The following is a 25,492-nucleotide window of genomic DNA, read 5'->3' as shown; positions in this document are numbered from 1 at the left end:
AATGGACTGATCAGTATGGGCTGCCCTGCTTGTGTTCATGACGACAAAGATGGTCTAATGTGCCTTGAAGCGTCCTGTTTCCACCTGTTCCCCCGCGTAACGAGCTCCACATACAATAGTCCATAAATCTTCCCACCTTTTGGCCAGAAGCCACTCGCTTTGGGAAAGGACTATAAAAGTGACTTTCGCAAAGGAGACCCCTGAGATCTCCCCAGACGGCAACGGACATCTACTGGCTGACTCCACGAGGATTCGTCTGCCCGTCTTGGTAGCTATAATCCCGACCCCTCTCTCTCTCTCTCTCTGTCCCACTATCGCATTTTGGTTGGCACTAAATAAAGTGCATTTCTGTACAAGTAAACTGGTTTTGTCCCCTGCTGTCTTTTGCGCTCTAAGATCCATAAAAGAACCAGTCACGACTCGCTCTTGAATTGGGCGGACTGTGACAGTTACTTGCAAAGTGAATGTAACAAATAACTTGGGATTTCTGTCTCTCTTACTAATTTCTTAATTTGTTGTGTAGAAAGAGAAAATTTCTGGGGGAAGTAAATGGATCAGGACAAGACCAAACCATCTGACTTACATATCTGAAATACTCTCTTAAACAACAGCTTTTCAGAAGAAAAGTGAACTTTATTATTCTTCATGCAAAACTTGTATCTTTATTTCTTATTATATGATATGAATATTACTACTTTGATAAAAATATTTCTACTTGCTAATATGGATTGCAGATTTTTCATATCCTCAAATGTACAAATGTGCTTTTAATGTTTGTTAATATATATGCTTCACCTGCATTGCTGTGTTATGCATATGCCTAAACCCCCAATCTAAATTTTTTAATCTAGAGATTGTTCAAAGCTTCATTATAAAGAGAGAGCTAATAAACTAAGCTGAATTTCTGATCAAATCTTCCATTCCTTTGTTTTGTCTCTTGGATGTGATTTAGTATTGTCATTCTACCTGCCAAGTGATTTTAAGTTTTCAGTAATAGATTGACATAATATGTGCTGACATCTTTGTGGATTGGATGATTGGATTTGGATGATTATTTTACATATGACTCTTCTCAATGAACAGCAGCTTAAGAAAACACCATTTAAATGTGCTTAAGCAAAAGAATTAAAATGTATTTAAAAGCAAGTCTACTGAAGGTTGCAATGATCAGCTTTCATCTTCAGTTTGAATAGATTTCAGTAAGAGCATAGAATAACTCTCTTCTTATATCAGTAGGGTTAAACGACTGCCAGCGTTGGAAAGGATTTGTTTCATTAGAGCTCTGACTGGACTTGCTTTGCAGAAAGCCGACCTGCCTGGATATTGGCACTTTTTCCTATCTTGGCGTTTGCATACTTGTGTAACATGCTGTAATACTGCTCTTGTGAATTACCAGTATTCAAGAATGAAATCTTCTTCCAGTCTTCTCTGCTGGGAGTATAAAATGGTGCTGCGACAGTGTCTTTTAAAAAGCATTCAATATTTCTTTCTGCTAGATTCTTTGCATGCTCTTTGGCTTTGGTCTCAAAGACTTCATGTTCTGTTTTTGAGTAAGTTTTCCAGAACTTGAGCTGAAGATAGCTGGCTGTGGAGCAGCAGTGGCCGAAACATGTTGAAATCACTGTCAAAGTCATGATGGCAGCTATCAGGAGCCATCCAAACAGCTTGGTAAAAAAGGATATATAGGTTAATGATGTTTTGGCATGATCATATGTGCGAGTACAGAACGTAACTTTGAAGAAATAAGAAAACTGTGAGCAAAGACACCTTGGAGTGCATATAACTGTTTTCTTGCTACGAAAAGAAGGGATCCCATGCTTGGAATTCAGCTAGATGTACATACAGAGCTTCTACACCCCTCAGTTGATCTTTTCAGATTTATGATGAATACAAAAAAAAAAAAAAAAAAGAGAAGATGGACAGAAGTTATTTACTGGGTTATACCCAGCTTTCTTACCTTTTAAGGCAAGATACTGACAATTGGTTTCTGCAGTTGTGGTCACATTTATGGTACAGAGGGTGCAGGATCACTCTGTCTGCTTCATGCTGCTAATCAGAGCTCCTGCTGGCTATGGAATTCAGCTGCTCTCCCTGATGTCTGAACCTGCTAAACCAGCTGGTTTTTGCATGACACAGAGGAAAGGTTTTGTCTTGTATGTTTTGTAGGCAGGACACAGATTTGGCTATTGAATATGGGAATTCATTCTTGCTTTATACCTGATTCTAACATCCTTAGATGAGTCTCAGAGGTCCCATCAAAACTAAGTATATTGGTAGTCCTTTTTTATGCAGGGGTAATCAGCTGGTAGCTCCAGCCAGAGATCCTACAACATGCTCATTTATGTCAGAATAATATTTTGTACAAATGAAAAAGTATTGAGCGCTAAACAAAAAGGAGTTTATAGTCTTTATGGTTCTTAATGCTGTTGAAAGTAGATTGGATATTAAAAATAGAGGTCAGTAATAAATATGCACTCACACTTTTCTCATTTTTGTTTGACTGCATATTTCTTTTAGATTCCCCTGGAATGTCAGTAACAGTCAGTCTTCCTTGGTTTTGCTCATTTCTTACCCTATCTAAAATCAGTGGTGCAGAGTTTGCCCCTTTCCAGCTTTTTTCTTGGAAAATCAGCGTGCTAAGTATTTAACAAATAAAACCACTTTTTTTTTGTTTTTTGTTTTTTGTTTTAATAGGCATGTATTTCAAACAGGAACTTCTAAAACCAAAGTAATTATAAACTCTTATAAACTTAATTCCCTTAACTTCTTGGGAAGAAGTTGCAAAACTTCATTTTCTTAATGGAGTTAAGACATAATCCATACAAATATCGGAAACAAAACTGGAGTGCCAAAGAACCAAACAAAAAAAAAAAAGCACAAATGTTTTGATTATGTAGTTTTCCTTCTGAACAAGAGACTTAAACAAGACAGATATATATTTTAACTATTCTTCTAGTATACAAGTGTGAAATCATTAAGAGATTCAAACATTGAGATTTATAGTTAAACAAGTTATACTTATTTGTTTCTTTTTCTTGGTGTTTCCTTGCAACCACTCAGTTGCAGGAGAGACATCAGCTTCTACCTGTTAGTGGTGATCTCAGCTTCCCCTCAACTAATGCCTATCTGCAAAAGTTTGAGGTATTCAGAGACATAAAATTGGAGAAGAACTCTAACTATGTCTAAGTTAATTGAGATGAAAATTTGCTATGCAAGTCCCATTCCTGGTTCCCTGCCCATGAGGTTTTGTTAATGACAGTGCCAAACCATTACTATGCAAACATACGAAACCAGAAAGTATCATAAAAATACCCATTTTGTTTTTCTGTTACTACTTTTTTTTTTTGCTAGCTGCTTGCTTTTGGTCCATGGTATTATATAATATAGGAGAGAAGGACTGTTTACAGTGACCATCAGGCATCACTACACATTGAGCAGCCAGGGCTGAAGCCCATAGTGTGGGGAGAAGAGCAGTGAGGCCTTACCTGGGATTGTGCCTGAAGGGTGAGCCGTCCATTTGCTATCTCTCCTGATAATTTCTTGTCACAGGGCATTTTCGTCAGGTTGTGTTTGCAGTCAGTAATATTCTCTTTACAGAAGTAGTACACTGCCAAGCTGCTCCCACTGGCCGCACACTCATAGTAGTTGTCTCCAAACAGGGCTACTGCTATCCAGGTGAGTGGGGCCACCGAGACTTTGGCTGTCACCTGCAACAGCTGGCGCAAGTAGTTACAGGTTGTCCCATAACTACATTGACAATGCTTCTCCTGAGAGCACTTGCCTGTCAACAGAAGCCACATCTCGGTGTTTGCCATGTAGCCGAGCAGCAAGAGGATGAAGGCAGGTGCTAAGAGGAAGGAAAGACCATAGAGCATGTTCTCAGAAGCAGAATTGCAGGGACACTGGAACACCACTTTTGAGAAGATTTGCTCGATGCCAACAGTCACCAGGGACACGATGCTGTAACCCAGAACATTCCGGTGCTGGGTGTAGAAATTCACGGCATTTTGAAACACTTTCATTTTCACCATTTTCTTACTTTGAGAAGAGCAAAATTTCTGCCAGAAAAGAACGAAAGAGAGACAAGTGTTCTGCAGCTCCCACAGTGTAGAGAGGCTTACAGAGCTTTCAGTTTCTGTTGTTCGCGATTAGTGGGGAACGGAAATAGCCCTTCATATAGGAAAATACACTTACTCCACAGTCAAGCAGAGACCAAATAAGAAAACCACTGCAGTTATCACCAGCAAAACAATGAAGATATTTGTTTCTATAAAAGTAGTTTGTGTTTGTCCACATATGCATTGTAAATAGCAATGGCTTAAACCTCATCATCTCTTCTTAGAGGTACCAGATTCAAAGTGTGGATAAAATATGAGAAAACAACACATAACTATATACAGATTCTTATCCTGTCTTATTTTTAGCTGTACAATATGGTGTGTTCTCTTACGGAAGAAAATTCACCTATAATCATGTCAATTTTTCAAGGTATTTTTTAGAGTAGATGTGTTGGAAATTATATGAATCTTACATTTTTTTTTATTTTAAAGTGCATTAAATCAAGGATTTGTTTGTCTTTCCCAAGAAAAAAGGGTTGATGGACCTTGTTCTTTGTTTAATCTTTAAACCACTGAGGCTTTGAGTCTTGCTGGCCAAGGCCTGATAAGCTCCAAAAAAAAAAAAAAAAAAAAAAAGGCAAAAAAACAATAAAGGTGATTTGGAGGTAAAGGATTTTAAAAATGTACAGCTCCCATTTCAGCTCTTTGAGCTGGTGAGAGGATGGCACAGAGGCTCCAGAGCAGACAGTGCTGGTTCAGGTGGCTGCTGGGCTCACAGCAGAGGTGCTGTGCTCAGTGCCAAGCTATTGCTGCAGAGGAAAATGTGCTGCTAAATGAAATGTGTGGCTTGGCCTGGAGGAACCCTCATTTTTATGCAGCAGTATAGTACAATGATATAGCAACCAAACAAAGATATAAAACCAGGAAGAATTAATCAGACTGGAGGTTAGTCTCACCACATCTCAGCTACAACCAATAGCTGAGTTGGGAGCACAGGGATAGGAAAAGGAAGTTTTGCAATGCCCTCACATTTCAAGGTGAATCAGGGTGATTTCAAGGATTTCCTTTGTATCTAATATCTTTTGTTTTAACCTATGCAGACTTACTGACATCCAAAATATTGTATAGCAAGTGCACTTAACCTTCATTTGAACCTGACACTATCCCATTTGATTGCTCAAGATCTGGAAGGGAAAGAGATAAAAGATTGGATCCTTGGTGTCTCCATCAACTCGTGGTCCTGTATACCTTTACCTTAACCCTCTCTTTCCCAGGCTGGGGGAACCTTACTTTGCATACTTTCTTTATCCTGTTGCCACCTGAGCTGTTGTCTAGGATTCAGGTATCATTTTTCACATGAGAGGAAATAGGAAGTATACCAGATTTCCAGTGCATTGAAGATGCAACTGCATCACAGTTTACTACAAAGGAATACTGACATTTGTTTTCTATTTCCTTGGAAAAATTTCTAGAATTGTTTTTTATCATTCATGAACTGATATTTTAGCCAGATATGCATTATAATAAAAAGCTTTTCAGCCCTTGAGAGATAACCTCAGCAAGATCCAAGTCTATCAGTGTATATATAAAGGAATATTTGGTATCACTTTGAACACCATTTCTTCTGTACTGAATGAGACATGTCATTTTGCTTGCTGGTCAGGCAGCCTGAGAAAGTATCTCTCCAGTTCTTTGAAGCAGCGGTTCATTTTTAAATATTGAGAATAACTTTGCTTTATTGGCAAGTATTGTTACCTTGATTTTTACTTAGAGGCAGCTAGAGACAGAGGTTAGCAAACCATGAAACCAGAATTCATCATACCCGAAAAAGCCTTAGCAGATGCTCCATTTGTGGAAGCATTTCAGGACAGGTTGGATGAAGTTTTAAGCAGCCTTGTCTCATGGAAATTGCCGCTGCCCATGGCACGGGGGCTGGAACTGGATGATATTTAAGGATCCTTCCAGCCCAAAATTTTTTGGTGGTTCCGTGATTCTCTGTCAGCACAGCAGAAAAAAGAGATGCAACATGAAATTGCTGCAAGGACACATCCTGACAAAGACAGGGCCATGAGCTGCCTCCACGAAACACTGGTTTACCAAGAGGCAAAGGACCAGAGGCAGCCCTCTGGAACAGATTACGACCACACAGGGGAAAGCCAAGAAACCCTGCTGCTTCTCTTTCTGAGTCTAATTTTAGTAATGTTTTATTTACCTGTAATAAAATATGATTTCAGGAACAAGCTGCTTGGGAAAAGGGAGGGGACCTCTGCATGAAAAAGGATTAACCCTCCTCCAAGAAAGCATATTTCCAGTAAATATTCACAGTGGAGGGTGAGGGAAGAGAGACCACCCTGGTTGGGAAGAGGGGGAGCAGCTGTGCTGGCAGCCAAGCAGGGTGCAGGAGTGGCCAGGGTGAGCCCAGCTGGTGGCAGCTTTGGGAGCTGGGGACAGCCCAAGGGGGCTCCTGGGTGTGAGGAGCCTGGGGCCAGGGAGTTACAGAGCCCCTGTTCACTAAGAGCTCTCTTCTCCCAAGGCAGCTCTTTCTTGCCCTCTAAATTAACACTTGTCTGGCCACAACAGCTGCAAAGCATTACATGGAAAGTATTCATTCGGAAAAGCAGCTTTCTGTTAAAGGACCCAGAATTCCAATTTAATGGTTGTTTTTACATTGATTTGCATTAAATTTCATGTCTTCCAAGGGAAATGGGAACAAAAGATGGGCATTTTTAGAACAAAGTATTATTTTTTAAATTGAAACATCTTTCTGCTTTGAAATATTATTTATTAAAATAAGGAGGTCAGCTGAAAACAAGTGAACTTGTTCAATAGTTTATTATCTCCTTGACATTTCAACTTCTATTCTTTCATTTCCTGACGAATGATTCTCAAACATTTTTTTGGTGGAAAAAACTATAGTCTGAACTACTTCTGTGGCTCAATAAAATGCATAATACTGGTCATAAATGCAGTGTGTGTAAGTGCACTGAAGGGCTTTACCAGTACATATTGTGCAGATCTTGTTTTAGTTATGCTAGTAAGTCCTTACAGTAGGTTTTTTTTAATTATTTTTTTCTGGAACATTTTCTACTTGTTCAGAATAGCCAAAGTCTGGTTTTGTTTTCCTACAAGTCATGCTCCTTCCAGCTGTTACATCCAAGGCCCATCCTGTCCTAAATTCCATCCATTAGTCTTATAAAGCTCAGCTTCATATTAATACTGTAATATCTTGTACATTCATGATTGCAATGGAAAAGAGCACCTCTGTACTGGTCTCCTGCTTATAAGAACTGGACTTGTTCCTTCAGCTGAAAGAGATGCAAAGCTGCACTTCTCCACTTCAGAAAGTCAGATGGATAATAAGCCCTTTTATTCTAGGAAAATTCTTGTAATGAATGCCTATTGTCTCATTCTGGATGAAATTAATGCTTAGCGTGTTGGAGGTCCTGTCCACAAGCAGATCTGCAGCTACTCTCCAGGTGGACTGATCTCCCCCAGAGGCCCATTGCCTCACTTTGTGAAACTGAGGAAGTTATTCTGGCTCTATGGTTGAGCTGGCCTTCTTACAAGTTTAGGAAGCGTCACAGAGCTCAGTGGCACCACATAAATCATGAGCAGTACTAATACTTAGTAGAACAGCAGCCTGAGAAGTAGCCTGGGCCTGGGCCTGGGCCTGCACAGCTTAGAAGCATTTGTGTACATGTTACTGCTATTTTAAGGCATTACATTTATTAACAGCTTTTGGCTGAAAATGAATTTTAGCGGGCAGGAAGGAAACAGGTCTGGGAAACCATGCATGGCTCTGAAGGAGGCACTGATGGGTGAGCTCTGGGACAGAGCCACGTAAGCCAAGGCACTAATTCTCACTTGCCATTATTTACTGCTGCTCTTTTAGTACTGTGGGTCCACTACACATCTCATTTCTGTGTAGAGAAGTCCTATGACCCAGTCCAAATGTCCCACAGCAACCAGCTACATGAGAGTTTTACGGTTCAGTCTACAGTCTACATGAGCCATAGATAAATCTGTGTGACTCTTTAATGCTTGCTGTGGATTAAGTGACAAATATTCCCTTAACTGATAAGAAAACATGATAGAAGCATAGAATTAAAAAGGTAGAAATTATCATGCTTTATGATGAAATTAAGTAGCCTTGGTGAGGCAGATTCTAGTTAAGATTAATCAGGTAAATCATCCTAGGTAGTTATCCAGCCAGTTCTAAGAAAGCAAATCTGCCATTTTAATTTACTATGGAAAATGAAATACCATAACATTTCTTTGTAAATTTAAGTACATTAAACCCAAAATATTTATATACTCCTATTATAGATGTTTTGTGCTCCATGTGTCCCTGCTTTCTTCAGGTTATACCATTACATCTTGCTGCCTTGGAGTTGCTGAATAGCTGAGAGTTCATAGAGTCATAGAATCAGACGGTCTTGGTCGGAAGAGACTTGAAAGAATGCCTAGTTCCAACCCTCCTGCCATGTGCTGGGAAAATTCCACTAGACCAGAGCACTCAGGGCCTCATCCAGTCTGGTCTCAAACACTTCCAGGGATGGGGTAGAGCCTCTCTGGGTGACCTGTTCCAGAGCCTCGCTTCCCCACAGTAAAGAATTTTGTCCTGATATCTAATCTAATCTGCCTTCTTTCATCTTAAGGGCATTCCCCCTTGTCCTAAGATTTGATCTGTTCCACTCTGTGAGCGTATGTGTGTGTCCCAATGTCGCTGATCATGTGCTACAAAACATGCTCTGTACTTTTCCATTCAATTAGTCCTTCTTTCTCTTTTTAAACTTGAACAAGTTAACTAGTCCTTTAGTTCATGTAGTATACCACCATCTCCAGTTTCCCATCTCAGGTTCCTTTGCTGCCAAAATTTTGTTGCTTATAGAATTTTTTCTAACAGTATGCAGCCCTAGAACTGAGGCCCTATCCTTTTCAAAGATGTCAAAGAATTGAAAAGTTTCTGGCTTCTGATCCTCAACCTCCCTTGCTGGTATATTTTTTCTAATCAATCTAATCCTTAGCTACAGAATATCCTAGCTGCTTCAGGCTCACCACAACTGCACAAGCTGGGTCAGGCTCTCTGGTAACTATGTCTGGCTCATAGTAAAGGCTGAACTCTATTACACTCAAAAGAACTGTCTGTGCACTTTCCATTTTTTTAATGGGAAAATATGATTCAGAAGGAAAGAATGATACATGGGACATAAGGAGAAAATACTCCCAGTTGCCTATATTTTATGTTAGCAGTAACTTTCCAAGTCTCTCGGTCTGCCCTCATTTATTCTGTAATGTTCAAATACTCCATCATCATTGTCATTTTATTTGCCTGGCATTTGCAACTGTATTTATAGCACTATTGGGCATCTTCTATTCCTCCAGCTTCCATAAAGGCAGAGTTCTTCAAGTGCCCTCCCAGGGACTCTGGTCCTCTGCCCATTTTCCCATTGCTACCAACCCACAGTTGGGTCCATCAGAGGAAACTCCATGACAAACATAATAAGTGAAAGAACAAAATTACTTTACTTGATCAAAATAAGAGTTATGCCATATAAAAAGGGACAGGCATGGGAGTTCTAGACTACAATTAACAGTAAAGGTCCACTGTAACTGCTGTAGCATCTTTAATAGGACATGGAGAAATGTGGCCTTCCTTAGCATGTCCCAGAGAGTTTAGCTCCTCATCCCAAGGATAGTCCTGTTAAAAAGAAATGCATATGCTGATCACCTATTCCCTTTTCCCACAGGGTTATTTAATCTAGCTTACCCTCCCAGCAGCTGGGCAGTGTAGGGAAGTTCCCATGCCTCAATCCACCTCAAGTTTTCTTCACTAGCATTTCCTGTGGGCATATACAGTGGGCCCAGCTTTTCTGGCATTCCTTGCTTCCCATATTATAGTTTTAATGAAGAAAAAGTGAGAAGCCAGGGGTTTTATACTTGTGATTTTAAAAGTGTTCCACCTCCTTCAAAAAGGCCTTCCAACTGGAGGTAGGTATGAAGCTAGACTGAGTTTGGAATATTTGGTGAAAAAATGTATGTCAATATTTTAACAACAGTCATAAACTCATATACAGTTGTTGTGGATTTTTGTTCATGGTTCCAGAGCCCTGGGTGTTGGAGTAGGACAGTTTTCCTCTTGATTGTCCCAGGGTCAGTTAAGAAACCAGTAAAATCATTGATGGTTTTGACACTAGTCAAAGGGGGAAAAGGTCACAACATCATGCTAAATGTCTTATACAATAATGCATTTCAGCCAGCAATTTTTCTCTGCATGCTAAATTTCTGGAAAATCACCATAAATATTATGAATGCTTTGTCAGCCTGAAGAACCTGTCAGGAAAGGTAGCATCTGAGAAAATGCTACACAGGCATTTTGCTTAAAGAATGCACTCTCATATTACCTAGCTGGGTCCAGTCTCCTGCCTGCCTGAAGCAGAGAATAATTTTGTTCCTTACTTGAGAGGGTCCAGGGCTCTTATTTGAAATGCTTTGACATTATTTGTTTCAAGGAACACCATTTCTATCCTGATGACAGTACAGACATATCCAGCACTGGATTGCATAGACCTTCTGCTGCAGAGAGCTCCTGGACTCAGCAGCCAAGAAAGCACTAAAATGACATCTTGGCTTCATCAGCTCAGTCTTACTTACCAGCCTGAAGTTACCCTACTGATTTGAACAAACTAGCCAGAGCAAAGGGATTAAAGTTAGGCAAAAGTATTTATGGTCCCAACTGAGTCTTTTGCAGACCAAATAAATATGAATGTAATGTCCCGGTGCAGAAATACAGCTATTTTTCAAATTCTATATGCTTTCAAACACTAAGAAAATGCTTTTCATCAGTGGAAAATACATAGACTAACAGAAGAATGTGATGTATTTCAGACACAAAATTCTTCAGAATAAGCTTTCATCTTACAATTTTTAAGAAGTGAAGTAATGTGCTCCTTTCCCTTTGCTTTCATAAGCCACAATGATGTATATAACACAGATATTTTTTTGGCTGGACTTGAAAAAAATAATTGAAAAAATCTAAGAACCAGATTCCACTTCCACCCTCAAATATATACACCACTACCTGTGAGCTAAATGTCCATTCACTTTGTTCAGAATGCAGTGAATTAACTTTAGACTAAATTAGACTGCAATCCTGAAATGAAGCATGCATGATTGAACAGCTGCTATTGAGGAGAAATGGAGTGAAGTTAGCAAGGTCTCAGATGAACACAGGAACTCATCCACATAAACCCAGTTCTTGGATAGCCACTTTTTCCTGTGGCCAGAGATGCAGAAAATGAGCATTTTCAGAAATGAAAGTAAGCAGAATAAGAATGGGAGCAGAGGCATGTGCCAGAAACACCTGGCAAACAACTTTGCTGCTGAGTGCCACACAGTGACATTTCAAAAGTTGTTCAGTTTACCCACTCTAGATGAACCCAGTGCTAAGTGCTTCTACCACGGACACTGAGGCTGCTTTTTTCCTGCAGTTCAGACAAAAGATGCAAAGGTGAGGAAAGCCTGTCCTGCATAAGCAAGTGTGAAGGAACACCATCTTTCTGCAGCCCTGCCACAAGCCAGTAGGGCTGTCAAGCTGATCCCATTTACCTGTTCTCCCTCACTGCATTTCCTAGGGAAGCAAGGGCAGCTTGGATTTTTCAGGATCCTGCCACCTGAGGCCTCAAACTGTTTCTTTGCTGTGACACAGGCACTTCTAGCCAACACTCAACTACTCATGCCACATTACTTATGGCATAGAAAAATCTGTTTCAAAATAAAAATCAAAAAGAGTTACAGCCCTTGGTAAGGAATGAGAGATAAAAGAATGGGGGAAAAAAGTGTAAACAGAACCACTGAAGAGGGACTTTTAAAGGCTCTGGCCTGGAAAATAATAACTAAGGATTCTTTTAATATCTAGAAGACAACACAATTAAGGACTAAATTGCTTCTTTCGTTGCTCAATCTGAATGAATGTCACATCTGTGCAAGTGGAGTGCAGAGCAGCAAGTAATGACACTCCTGTACACACAAATCCTTAACAGATGCAAACCAAGCACAGGCTGCAAAAGCCCTGGATGCACACTTTATGCTGCAATGGGTCTGGTCTCTCATTGAGGAGGGGCAGGCTGCTGCATTTCATTTCCCTTTACAGCACCATTGCACACAAACCATTCATTTGAATCCCAGTCTGCCTTAAAAGCTGCTTTGACCTGGTTGTAAGCACAGGCAGCTCTTGCAACCACCTCTTTCCCTTGGCACTGCTGGAACAGTGCAGGGAACTGTGGTGTCAATGAGAGCTAATGTGCAAAACCATACCTAAATTGCTAATCTCTGCATTGAAGACTGCAGTAGGTCTTGTTTATGTGAATACAGTGCTCTGAACTGACTCAGTAGGCTGGAACCTAGTGAAAATATTCTGACCTACTCACTGAGGATGTTTAGACAAGGCAAGCTCTTCACATTTCAACACACAGACTTGCAGATGGCTTAACAGGAGTATGCAGACAACATACATCTAAATGACATAAAGAAGAGGAAGCAGCAAGTGGTTTGAACCAAGGGATGACGAAGATATTAACTGTAATTATCAGGGAAAATATTTAAATCAAAGAAAAACAACTTTTCCATAGAGATAATTATAATGCTTTTATTTAGCAAATGTAATGAAGAATTGTTTTTCTTTAAAGACATACAGATATGCCCCAATTCCACAGAGATTCCATTCTCTTAAATAGCTATTAATTTTTGAAATTAGATTAATGAACAGAGGGGAATATATGTGGAGATGTCAAATTTATTTTTGTCATAAAGCACATGATTCCATTTACCACTAATCCCCAAATAATTGACCTGGGGCCACCAAGAGCTTACAGAACCCTTGCTGGTGCTTTATAGAGAACAGGCTGTTCACAAAACTTTAATTTTCCTCTTTCTAGCCATGTGGAAAGAAAAAAAGGCATGAAATACTTCCTTAATATATACTTTTCCATACTAGCAGTTGCTGAGGTTACCACAGGATTGCTTTGGTTCTTTGTATTTTTAAAATTGCAAATGGAAGGGCAGAGATCTAGGACAATATTTCCCTACTAAGATGTGCTTCAAACTATAGAAAAGTTTCTTGAAACCCTGCCTTGAAAAATGGAGAACAGACCCTACGGAATTCAGCATTCTTCAGCCTACACTTGGCTAAAATACAATTATTTTGTTTTCCTGAGAATTGTGTTCTGTCCTACTTTGTGTTAAGCCCATATTTGCCTTCTACTACTACCTACTAGTGATGTGCTTCTCACTTGGAAAGCACTGACATGATTGTCATTTCCCATGTGCCAATTGTAAAGCATAGAGGAGATGACACAATATAAGGGTCTACAATGATACAGGGGTGTCCCATATTGAGCCATTCTTTGGTTTGGCAGAGAGAAATGAAGTTTACTGCTAAGATCTTCCTCGTATACATATGTTTGAATGTCCTCAACTTAGGAGAATGTCCACAGATATCCGTAGCAGCCTCAAAAGAAAACTCACTACATGCAAATCAAATTATGTATAAAAAAAGACCTTAGAAATAAACCTATCAAGAGGGCTCTTCTCACCAAATAATTAATTACAACTTTAAATTACTGAACTCTGATGAATAAAGCATCACATTCCTTCAGATGTGAGGCCCAACTCAAAACACAAAGGAGGAGTACTTCCTAAGTACTGATTTTTCTGAAATATTCATTGCTTGCCCTATTCTTTAATCTCTTCTGGTCTGAAAACAATCTTTCCCCAGCTGTTTTTGGAATGTTTCAGGAAAATAAAAACAAAAGGAAGATATAAACTTTGGCCCTATTAGGGTTAATGCTTTTGCATAGACATATATGACCACAAACTGGTCAACTAGTAGAGGTCTTCTGCTAACATTGTGACTGAGAACAGGAAGAATACAGCCACAATAATATACAGCTGTCTACTAAAAGTATTGCATAGAGACATCTTTGGCCATGCAGTCTCTTGGCCTTCTGAAAATACGTGAGCTGCATTGCTAACATGACAAAAAAAATAGCAATGTTGAGAAGTAGAAAGAGGCGAGTATAAGAGGCTGATATTGACGGGGCACTTCGAGTACTCGTCACCATTTGTGCCAGCCCCGATTGCCCTTTGATTGACACCCCAGTTTTGTGCTTCACATAAGTGATATCTGCAAAATCCAGAAGATCTTTCATTTCCTCATCTTCATCTACAGGCAACTCTTTTTGTGCTTGAGTCTGTGCCTTTTGTCGCACTTTTCTTTCATTTACCTCAATTTGTGCAAAAATGTCAGGAACGGCATCAACAAATTTGTAGCCTTTGGATACCTTTCTGTTTTTCTTTGTTCTGCTGCGCTGCTGCTGCTGCTGCTGCTGCCTCTGTGAGATTGCAAATATCCTGTCAATGGCCTCCTCTGTCTGTCTCTTATCTGAAAACCTCAGCAGACGCTCGGCAGTCTTCCTAAAGCTGGCCGTGTTGCGTACACGAGACAGGATCTGCTTCTCAAGCTGCTGGAAAACGGGCTTAATGCGTTGCAGGTTCCTCTCCACGATCCCTGTGTAGTCCTTCACTTCTGGCACTGCGGAGCTCCTAATGGCAGAGGCTCGGTCAAAGACGATTTTCTGGCGGTCTGCGATAACCTGTGCAAAGGCAGAGCGGGAGCCGTCCTCGACGGGCCACAGGTACACGGCGTAGGCGTGCTCACCAGTGGTCACAAAAACATCCAGCTGCGGGGAATCCCCACGCACGGTGAAGCTCTGCACGTCCACAGAGGGCCCAATGAAAAGGTAGATGGCCCTGGTGACGGGGCGCCGCAGCAGGGTCGTTACATTCACGTAGTTTGTTCCGTTGTAGGGGTAGCCCCGGGGGTACATCCTTGAGGCAATGGTGGCTTTCTCGCTGTGGCCAGTGTCGTCCATCCAGTACATCTTATAAATCCCATCACGATGCCTAATGAAGGCCCCGTGGACATCATCAACAACTGTTTCTTCAAAAGGCACGTCCACATTGTGGAAGAAACTGGTCGCTGCCTCCAGAGGGCTGTCATCTTCTAGATGGATTTGGTCCACTAGCAAGAGGAGCTGGGGATGGAGAAGTATAAGGTTTCGCTGCAATCTTCTCAGCTTCAGTTTAGGATTATATGCACCCACTCCTTCTCCCCGGATGAAAACCACCCCGCTTCTCTCCATGGCGGCAACCACTCGTCCCTGACAGTCGCCAGCCAAGTCATGTTTATATTTAAGCCACTTTGAGGAACAGTCTTCTGTAATCTGCCCTTCCCATGGGGAGAAGCAGCTCTTAGACACAGCAGGGGAAAACATCAACACATTATTTAAAAAAGTATATTTTGGCCCATACAGAGCTTCTGTTATGAAAGGTACGCCATTGGGAGCGAAAGTAAAGGAGTTCTGGTCTGGGTGTTCGTGGCCAGCGTTAAAGTTCCTCCACCCCTTGATCCACTCTTTGTACTTGTTCTTATGAACAATATCATATATTGCACGTCCTCCCAGCTTTCCTGACTTGAAGGAAAGGAAAGGCCTGTTGATTTCAGCTGGCAAAGCACTTCCATAAGTTACCACTCCCCAGTCTTCAAAATAATGCAGCTTTGGAACCCCATAGTCCGGTGGAGGTACAGAGCGCAAACTTGCGTCATACCTGTAAAAAAGATGAGAAAAATGGGGTTAAAAATCACCTGAATGATTCCACTATCAGCACTTGTACAAAACTCAAAAAGCAATTCACTATTCACATCAAGGAGCCAGCCAAAAATGTAAAGCCCATAGTTACGCTTCCTGATCATAAAGCTGTAATTATTATTCATCATACTAATCCCTATACAAATTTGTTGTGCGTTTTTTACAGAACAATAGATGAAAACATCTGCTCTGCATTTAAATGAAGCAGTCTAGCTGCAGTTCAAAAAACCACTACTTTCAAACTAGCCATGTTTTGTCCTATATAGTCATAAAACTACTGACTATAACATAGATCTTTAAAAAAGGCAGATAAGACCAGGCTGCAGACTCTGCCTAGACATCAGCATTTGTGCCTATTTAGTGATTACTTAACAAAGAGAAGCAGAGTATCTGTTTCCCCAAAAAGATGATTACAAAAGTCTCTAGTCTTCAAACATTATAGGCAATAAATTAAAAATTAGTGAAAAGACATTCTAAAGGATAAATGTTTATTACTTGTATCAGTTAATGTATGTTAGTTTCTCCAAACTCGGCTGAAAGAAAAATTTCAGGTTTCTTTCTTTAATAAATTGTGAGATACAAGACATTTTGTTTAAAAAGAAGCCTTAATTCCAGAAAAGGTTAAATTTATTATAATTTTATCTATGGGAGTTAAAACAACAAAAATCCAAAACAAATCTTAACCTTCTGGCATTGTTTTTAAGCAACCAAAATAAACAAAACCATAAGAAACCCACTAACATTTGTGTTAGACCGTTCTGGAATCAGATTTATTCTTGTAACTAACCAGGAGCTTTTGGGAGGCCCTAGACAGCCTCAGAATCTCCATGAAGACACAGGAGAAAACAGTGATGGGATGAGGCTGTAGAGGAGAGATTCTGTATTTTGCAAGTAACAAGATGAAAGCTGTTTGGAGCCTAATAAGAGCCACATAATAAGTGCAAACCAACAGATGTTCAATAAGATTTTTCTTGCGAGAGAGAGAGAGAGCTACACTGACTCCTTGAAAATACACTTATCTCCATAAACAGAATTCATATGTGGATCTAAAGCTTCTTGAGTTGTTTAATTTCTTACTTTTAGGAGATTGACATAGAAGTTAGCATAGCTGTAAATTGCATGGGAAAATATCTATTTAGCCATCTATCATGGCACTTTTTCCAAGCATAATTTGCAAATTAGTGTGCAAATCCAATTAACAGTAACATCACTGCTTGGATTATTTAGCTTTTAAAAGAAGGCTTATACTAATTCACAGTACTTTTGAAAGAAAGCTATGCTTTAAATATTCACCTAATTCATTATAAAAGAACAGAAAAGGATTAAACCACATTAGAATAGACCAAATTAAAGAAAGACTACATACAGGCAAATTTTGAGTTCCTTTGGAATGGCTTGTATTCTATGAAAGTCATAGACAGTAGAAAGAAACCATAAAACCAGATGTAGGACAAGACCAGGGTGTTCCCTGTGGCAGCCCGTCCTGTGCATCTGTGCTAAGTGAAGAAGTTCTTGTGTGTCTGGGTGGCACACAGACAGCCTGAGCTTGGCCTCTACAGTGCACATGTAAAGATAATGAATTATCACCAACAGCAAACAGCTGCCAGGTTGCTTTAGAGCCCACTCATTCCCTTTCATACCAGAGGAATTCAGTGTGGAGAGTGCACCACCTCTGCCCTTTGGATGGTGTGCCCGGGCCCTCCACCACTCGGTTCCTTCTGATCTGCTCTGCCAGCCAGTTCCCGCTGCCGTTGCGCATGACAAATTTGTCCAGAAACACCAGCTGACTCTCCGGCCCGTAGAACCAGTTATAGTTGGAATCCGCGATGGCCACGGTTCTCTGGAACCCTTGGGGAAAAGGAATGTAAGAAAGAACCAATAAACACACAAAGATGCTTTTGAAGAGTGTGATGGTGAAGGCAAGTGGTGCAAACAGAAGCCTTTTCAGGTGTTTACAGGCCTGCTTGTGAATGAGCTGTAAATAGGTTACACAAGAGTGGTTTCCTTCTGCTGCAGCTAACTTGAATATTCACCTTTCTTCTTTGGCTTTGGGCTACAAACAGCCAAAGTACTACAGAAAATGTAAGATACAATCCACTTCCTCTCCTCAATCAAGTCTGGAAAAGGTAACCTTCCCTTTACAGCTTTTATGTTTATATGTGAATCTATACTCCCCAAAGGAATAAACCAGAGGCACCCTTGAAGAACAAAATAATCAGCTTCACCTTGAAGGCATCAGTGTGAGTCAATTTTGCTCTTAGGATCCTCTCCCCAAAGGATGCCTGTGGTCTCACATGGAGTCAGCACAATTTCTTATGTGCCTGTGCTGCTATCCAAAGCTGCATTCAGCTCCCCTTGCATACATGGATAGATCTGGGGTTCTAAGAGAGTTATCTATCCCTTTTTTAACCTGAAATGTGAGCAGTGTAAATTTCTAATGAAGTGTACTACAAATAAGCAACAGAAGGGGCAACAGCTTTAAACTGAAAACCATCTAAACTTGTTTAGATACAAGGAAGAGGTTCTTTCCTGTGGGGATAGTGAGGCACTTGAACTGGTTGTGAAGTTGTAGATGCTCCACTCCTGGCAGTGTTCAAGGCTAGGCTGGATGGGACTTTGAGCAACCTGGGCTTGTAGAAGGTGTCCTCCGTTAATAAACAGAGATAAGCAATGATTTTACTGTTTTGATGACTGTTGAATGTAAAATCCAAGGAAATGGTTATTTTGAGAATAATCTAAGGAGACTGCTGTTTTAAAATGGCCTATTTTGAGTATGAAATTTATTGCTGCTTCAAAAATAAAGAGATTTATTTTTATTCACCCAAAGACCTACCTGGCAGGACAGTCCTGTACATAAATGCAAAGTGCTGCTTGAGCCAGGGGTGGCTGAAGTGATTGATGTCAAAATGCCTTTGGACAAGAAACATGTACTGAAACAGTGATCTGGTTGTGTAGCTGCCATAAGCTACCCCTTCATAGAGGGAGCCATCTGTGACCTCCTGCAGCAGGACTACTGACTTCTCCATGATGGCCAACACTTGCTTGGTCCACAAGTAAGCTTCCTGAAGGTAGCCTGAGAGAAAAAGACAATGCAAAACTGATTACAACACAACAGTTCATAGACAACGCCATCTGTACTCCCACAGTGGGATCCTTCAGGAGTCTATATACTTCCTCCTGCTGCAGCATCCCTGTACTTCTAGGGTGAAAAATCAAATACTGTATTTAAACACAGCAATGCAAGGTCACATGAGCATGGGAAAATCTATCAAACACCTTTGCTAATAATACAGGGCTATGTTTTACATTTTAAAATGGAAATCTTCTTAATGCATTTAGGACATGCTAAAAAGGGAGGAGCCAAACCAAGGCTATTTATTGCATTTCAAATTAAAGCTGTATGAAAACAAACCAATGGCCCCACTAGAGGGCTCCAATAATGTAACAATTCTGATCGGGTATTTTTCACAGGCAGGATCACCACCATGGTAAGGAGATCCACAGAGACTAAAAAAGTAAAAAAGTTCATATTTGAGCAGCATTAACTAATATTAATTGATATTCTATTAACTCATGCTCTATTTTAAGATCTGCTCTGTTCTATATTTTCAGTTTGTTGTACAACCTAAAGGGTTATCCAAATAAAAGTTATTTTGGAAGAGCTTGGCATGGGTAATTCCAAAAGTAGATTCCTCAATTCCAGAATAAAATTAATCATCCAAGTAGACAAATTCTCAGCCTCCACATATACAAGACCTAAGAAGTTTTAGTTTTTCTAAAGAATAGCATTTCAGAGATTTTACTATTTTGGTCTGCTCTACACAAATCAAGACTTGGGAAGAGGTCACGAGAAACCTTCCCATTGCCAGTCTGCTTTCACTAAGCACAAGCATGAAAGCCTCAGCACCACATTTACTTATTGCAGAAGGCAGCAGATGGAAGCCAGCAGAGGAAAAGCTGTGTGCCTTCTCTTACTTTCTTTAGGACTGAGCAGCAACAGAGGTAGGACTAAACAGAGATAAATGCCTTGTACTTCTACATGGCAACAGTGTTCTCCCAGCTCAAAATGTCTGGACATAGATTTAACCAGGCTTAATTCCACCCTGTAGCAAAGCCCAGCTGGCACATGTTACAGCCCACTATGTGGTGAAGCAGTGCCTGCTGAATGAAGCACATGTGCCAGGCTAAGGGAGTAGGAGTTGCATTCAATTCTGTTATTCAGAGTGTTTCATCTCATTGCCACCAACACTGTATTTATTCTCAGCAGTGATGAGTAATTCAGGCATCCTCGTAGTCACGGCTGCCAAATCCTGCTCAGTTAACAGAGAAAAAAAATAGCAATGTCTAAGCAAAACAGACAACCTGAGTTTAACCCAGTACTTTAAATGCCTGGCCAAAGAGAAAACTGTGATGGGGAAGGCCTGAGCAGCAGTGGCAGTGGTACTATTTACTTCCACTTCACTCATAGCTGTTAAGACACTCCATCATTACTCTTCATGGAGTTGGCAGCACAGTGGTCTGTCAGAATAAAATCCTGAAGGTTTCCACTCCTGTTTTCCCTTGTGACATAAAAAGGAAGCTAGTTTTTGACTGCTGCAATAATGTTTCTTGCCATGGTTTAGCAAAGTGCCTTTATCATTGTAGTGCATTAATGCTCTGTTTACTCAGGATATATCTGTGCTATAACACTGCACTTGTAGTACACTAAAAGAATAATAATACAATGAAATGAGAAAAGTAAAAGACTCAACACTCTGTCAGGCTGCATGATAAACCAGAACAAATCTCACCTAAATTTAGCAGTATAAAAATCAGGTATCTATATCAATATCAAGACCTTACTCTATAAGTTTCTATTTTGAACATCTAAGTGGCTGAGTGCAAAGACTTCACCATGTGCATGTGCCTAGAATTAACTTCAATTAGTTTCAATTTTCATGCCTATGGAAACATTTGCATTCTTTTAAATTGGCTGTTTGGTGTCTACAAGTTTCAATAGCTGAATTGTGTTTAAATGAACTAGTTGGAATTTAAACCTTCTGTGAGAAAGGTCTACACTGGGGTACATTATTTGCAATTGCTATGTTTCTGATTCAGATGCATAGTATGTTCATTCCTTTTCTCCCTCCCTTTTTTGTCTCCTTCAGATTATTTTCTTTCATATTGGATTATTTTCTTTTCATATTGGGTGTATTGTTTTTTTGTTTTAGACTAGGAGAAAAACCACATTTAAGTTGCTATTTAAAAAAAATAAAGTTGCTCTATATCAAAACAACAGAATTTTAATTTGGAAATATACAGTCTGTTTTGATTTTCTTTCATTTTAAATATTACCATTATTTTCAATTTGCTCAAAATTTCATTAGTGTCCTGTTTTTTTCTTTCCTCCTCCCCCCAAACACCATTACCTTAGTGAAAAAAAAAAAAAAAATTGCCCAGCTTCCTGTGATGTTTTCACTGTTTTTCACAAGGCATACTTATGGTCTATACCTTAATGAAAAGCGGAATCATCTTGCAAACTGCCAGCTTTCTGCACCAACAAAGGCTTAAAAATGACAGAATTATATAAATTTAGCAAACCCACTGAATAAACATGGCTGGAGTCTTTAATTTGTGGAAGGCAAGACAGGAGGGTAGAGAATAACTTCCACACACCCTCTTGATGCTTTTCAACATATACACATCAGTCAGGGTGTTTGTTTTGACAGGCACTTAGCAAAAAATGACCCTGCAAACACAGTAGGTGTCACAGTTTTTTTGTCACACTTCTTTGAGCACTTGAAAGCTTTAGTGATGTGCAGATGTGCTCGTGCTTGGCAGGGCTGAGCAGCTTGGCAACACCATCAGCATCCAGAAACTGGATTTTCCTTGACTTGCAGTGTTTATAAGCAATTCCATTGGGGATCATGTTTTCAAAATACTTCTAGCACATATAAAATAATCACCTGATGAAATGCTGATTCATTCTTATAGAAGCAGGAGCTGGCTCCATGACTGCCATCTCTCAGCTGAAGTACCTCTGGGGTTTAAAGTGGGGATTGCTTACTTGCTTTCTCTCTCTCACTCTGTGACTTGCATTCTCCAAGAGGACAGGAACAGCCCCTTGACAGAGCAGGCAAAGGCTACTGGCCAGGCTATTCACCATGGAAATGGGAAGGATGGTTTTATGTCCCCGAAGCAAAGAAGAAGAGGAAACCTGGCATAAATGCTGGTTGTGGGGTGCAGGGGCAGAATTCAGAGGGGAAAAAAGTATAGCCTTATGAATCTCCATAGAAAAGGCTTCTGGGAAGAAAGGTCCTAAGCTGTGGCACTTGGGTGGATAAAGTCACACTTTTGCAGCTCCCCCAGGTGACCAAAGAGAAGTCTTGGATGAAATTCCAGGTTATTTTGTTGTCTGGCCCCTAGGTCAGAACACTGGGTGTTTCTGACTGCTGACTTTCACAATGCTTTGTGTAAGAAGACCAAGCACATCATCATACATTGATAACCTACTCTGAAACACACTGTCCATAAATCAGGACTGGTCAAACTGTACACAGGGGACAAGACAAGAATTTCAGAATCACTTAGAAAACTGAACTTATATACACACATGCCATACTTTGTATATCTGCCCACAGACTTTTGTTTTATTCAGTAAATTAAATTTTACTAAGCACCAAAATAGCAAACCCAATACTGCTGTACACTAAGAAGCATTTTTATCAAATCCTGAACTTTGCTGCATAATTAGCTGATTTGAGCTGACACACTTCAGGAAAAACATTCCTATGGCTTAGCACATACCTTGATTCATCAGAACCAGGCTTCCAGCCAGCAGGGCCACACAGTTGGTAGGCTGGTGGTTGTGAAGGTACTGGAAACCCCATCCACGTCTGTAGGATGTTTCGTACATATATCCTGAGGCATTGGCAATCACTTCAAGAAATCTCTCCTGTTGAATCTTGCTAAGGTAGCTGTACAAGAAGTCATAAGCAGTGGCAAAACCAACCAAGGAGTGAGCAAGAGGAACTTCATCCCAGGGGGCATCCTTCACTAGCCTGTCAATAAATAAAGATGGCAATTAATTGAGTTTCACCTATTTAGCTTTCCCCCTTACTGTACTGGGACATGTATATGACTTAAAGTCTCCAAAGTTAGATGATGCAGGTTGAATTTTAACACAGTAGTAAGATACTTGCCAAGTCTCCAAACCATTCTTTCTTATCCTAAGTATAGACAACACTAATCTTCAAAGCTCATAAACTTTATTAAAAATACAACGTTGCTAAATACTAGAAAAATGTTTGAAATATTCTGGGTTTTGCTAGGTGAAAGATAGGTAGAATACTGATTGTACAGAAATACAATCTATTCATCTGAATAAAGATTCATGTAATTTTTGTGATAAAGTAATATGCTGTGGCTTATACTCCTCCAACCTTCTTCAACAAATGTTTTCTTTCTTTTCCAAAGGAGTCAGTTGATAATAAATGGTGCCTATGAGACTAAAGCTGCCTTTAAAGCAAGTGTAATAAAACAATCTACTATACTGTTTTATCATGTCTCAAATGCAATCAGAGACAGAAGTAGAGAAGAGGAAACCTAGTTTTTTTTACTATAGCTTGAATTAACATTATTAATAAACACTGGGGTTTTTTAATATTAAGATAGAAAAAAGGTGAAATGCTGTCAATACTCAAAATTATTTTTTAGGAACTACTGGATTGTGTCCAGTAATTACACTGAACTTAGCAAAATAGCAAATTGTTAGCAAGAAAATTCATAATACAGATACCATGGGACAAATATTCCTCTTAAATCAAGCATACATTGTGTATCAAAGACTTCAATTTTGCAGTACTTACAGTACTTCTGGTCGTGGTTCTACAGAAAAGAAAATGTGAAGGAATACATAGCGAAAATAAACATTTATAAACTGAAAAATCATCAGTTGCTCTCATGCTTGTTCTCCTCTTTCATTTTTTTTTTGCAATCTATTTTCTATTACAGAAATGAATTTAAATTGTTGAGATGAATGTCCTACTGAAAGCAGTAGAAATGGTGCTGTGCTCCTGAAGGCACACACATTGCCATTTCAACTACTTTATGATCTACAAATATGATTTCACCCTCATTTGTGTAAGCAGCAGTGTGAGCAGATGAGAAAAAAAAATCCCCAAAGAGTAAGATAAAATAGAAAAAATTCTGCTACAGAAGCATTTAATGGCATTCCAATTATGATCATCAGCCCAAGGCACTGCAATGATGGTAAAAGACATGTGCAAGTGAAAAAAAAGACCTTTAATTTTTATTTCAGCATATTTAAATCATTGGAAGAACTCAAGTTTGGCACATCCATACTCCCATGTAAGGAAACTCTTTATGCTTTTTGATCAGCTGAATTTCCAACAGTTTTAGCTGTTCACCTTCTCTCAGCTTTGATCCCATCTTCTGCTTGCAGTGAAATAAGGCATTTTTTTTTTCCTTCTTTTAAAATGAAACCTTTGTCTCACAGATTTAAATTAAATATCATCTGAGTTACCAGGTTATTTGCCAATATCAATTAATTCTCTATTTCTGGTCTTCATCTTTCCTTATAATTGAAAAAGCAAGTTCCATTCTATGCCAATTATATGCAACATTCTGGCACCATGATTTCTGTCAGGAATCCTTTGACACAAAAAAATTTCTTTGATCAGTTATATAATGAATTCTAATTTCCAAAGTATTTTTACTTTCATTAAACCTTTGCATATTCAGAAATCAGAGTTCAAATAGGTACAGGAAATTTCTCGTTAAAGACATCTGCTTGGAACAATTACAAAGAATTTGAGGCTAAGTTATACATTAGGGTGGAAGAAAGGTACAATGAAAGAATTTGAGCTAATTTAAAATATTTAATTCAAAGTTCAGTATCCTTTTAACAACACACAAGCTCCTAATTACATTCTGATTAAATCTATTCTGCTTAAACCTGATCTTTACCTGACTTAATTTAAAATCTGATTTGTCAGGGGAACTGATTTATTGTAACTTTCACTGTTAAGGTGTATGCTAACTTTATGCCTAGTTTCTAACAGTATACCATAGCAAAATATACATTGTAAGAGCATATAATAGTCTTCATAGCACTGCTGATGAAATAGAAAGTCTTCTACATGGGAGGTGATAAATTAAGAAGCTGTAACTGCATTTAGGCTCTTGATCTTTTCAAGAAAAAAAACGAAACAAAACAAAACAAACCCCACAGCCTTTCAGTGTAAAAAACCTTATGTTAAGCACCCTTATCATACATACTGACATAGTTACTCAGCTTGGGTTAGACAAGCAATTTTGTCACAACTGCCCTCAAATTGCACTTCTATACAGTTAAGTCTTGTATAAAATTTCACAGAGGAGATTCACACAAGTAATAGAGAAAATTAAAGATGACAATTTAAAGATCTTAATTTCTAAACACACAAACCCACAGTCAACATCTATTCTTAAAGTGAAGCTCTTTTGAAGAAACAACTCCTTGGCTGCTATAAATCAGTGCACCCACCCTTAACTTAGTTTCAAGGGAACCAAGTAATGTACATCAAACATGTGGAAAATTATTCACAAGAAGAATGGTCAAGTAGCAAGCATTACATGGCTTTTGCATTTAAATTATATTCTCGTTTTTCAAATGCATCTCTGAGTGTCAGACTTGGTAAATAGCCTGGCTGATAAACTGGGTGAAAGCACAGAGACACAGGCATG

At 39.4% G+C, this 25,492-nt stretch overlaps 2 protein-coding genes across 2 annotated transcripts in view; both read right to left on the bottom strand.

Annotated features, from left to right (window-relative positions):
- Positions 1-1,274: 1,274 nt before the first annotated feature.
- LOC306798717 (calcium homeostasis modulator protein 6-like) lies at positions 1,275-4,031 on the bottom strand (the record flags this gene model as incomplete). Its single annotated transcript, XM_079298921.1, has 2 exons — positions 1,275-1,664; positions 3,486-4,031. The coding sequence occupies 2 exons, from the start codon at positions 4,029-4,031 to the stop codon at positions 1,275-1,277; spliced, it is 936 nt and encodes a 311-aa protein (XP_079155047.1).
- An 8,658-nt stretch (positions 4,032-12,689) lies between these two features.
- LOC306798641 (dermatan-sulfate epimerase-like) overlaps positions 12,690-25,492 on the bottom strand; it is a 169,186-nt gene continuing 156,383 nt past the window's right edge. The window contains 4 exon segments of the mRNA XM_079298819.1: positions 12,690-15,725; positions 17,407-17,614; positions 18,600-18,839; positions 22,553-22,806. Of these exon segments, the coding sequence (XP_079154945.1) occupies positions 13,958-15,725; positions 17,407-17,614; positions 18,600-18,839; positions 22,553-22,806 (2,470 nt within the window). The 3' untranslated portion in view covers positions 12,690-13,957.

The sequence above is a fragment of the Erithacus rubecula genome, assembly GCF_903797595.1.
Source record: "Erithacus rubecula genome assembly, chromosome: 2".
Lineage (NCBI taxonomy): Eukaryota > Metazoa > Chordata > Aves > Passeriformes > Muscicapidae > Erithacus > Erithacus rubecula.
The sequence above is the reverse complement of the archived record's forward strand: the minus strand, read 5'-3'. Positions and strand labels throughout refer to the sequence as shown.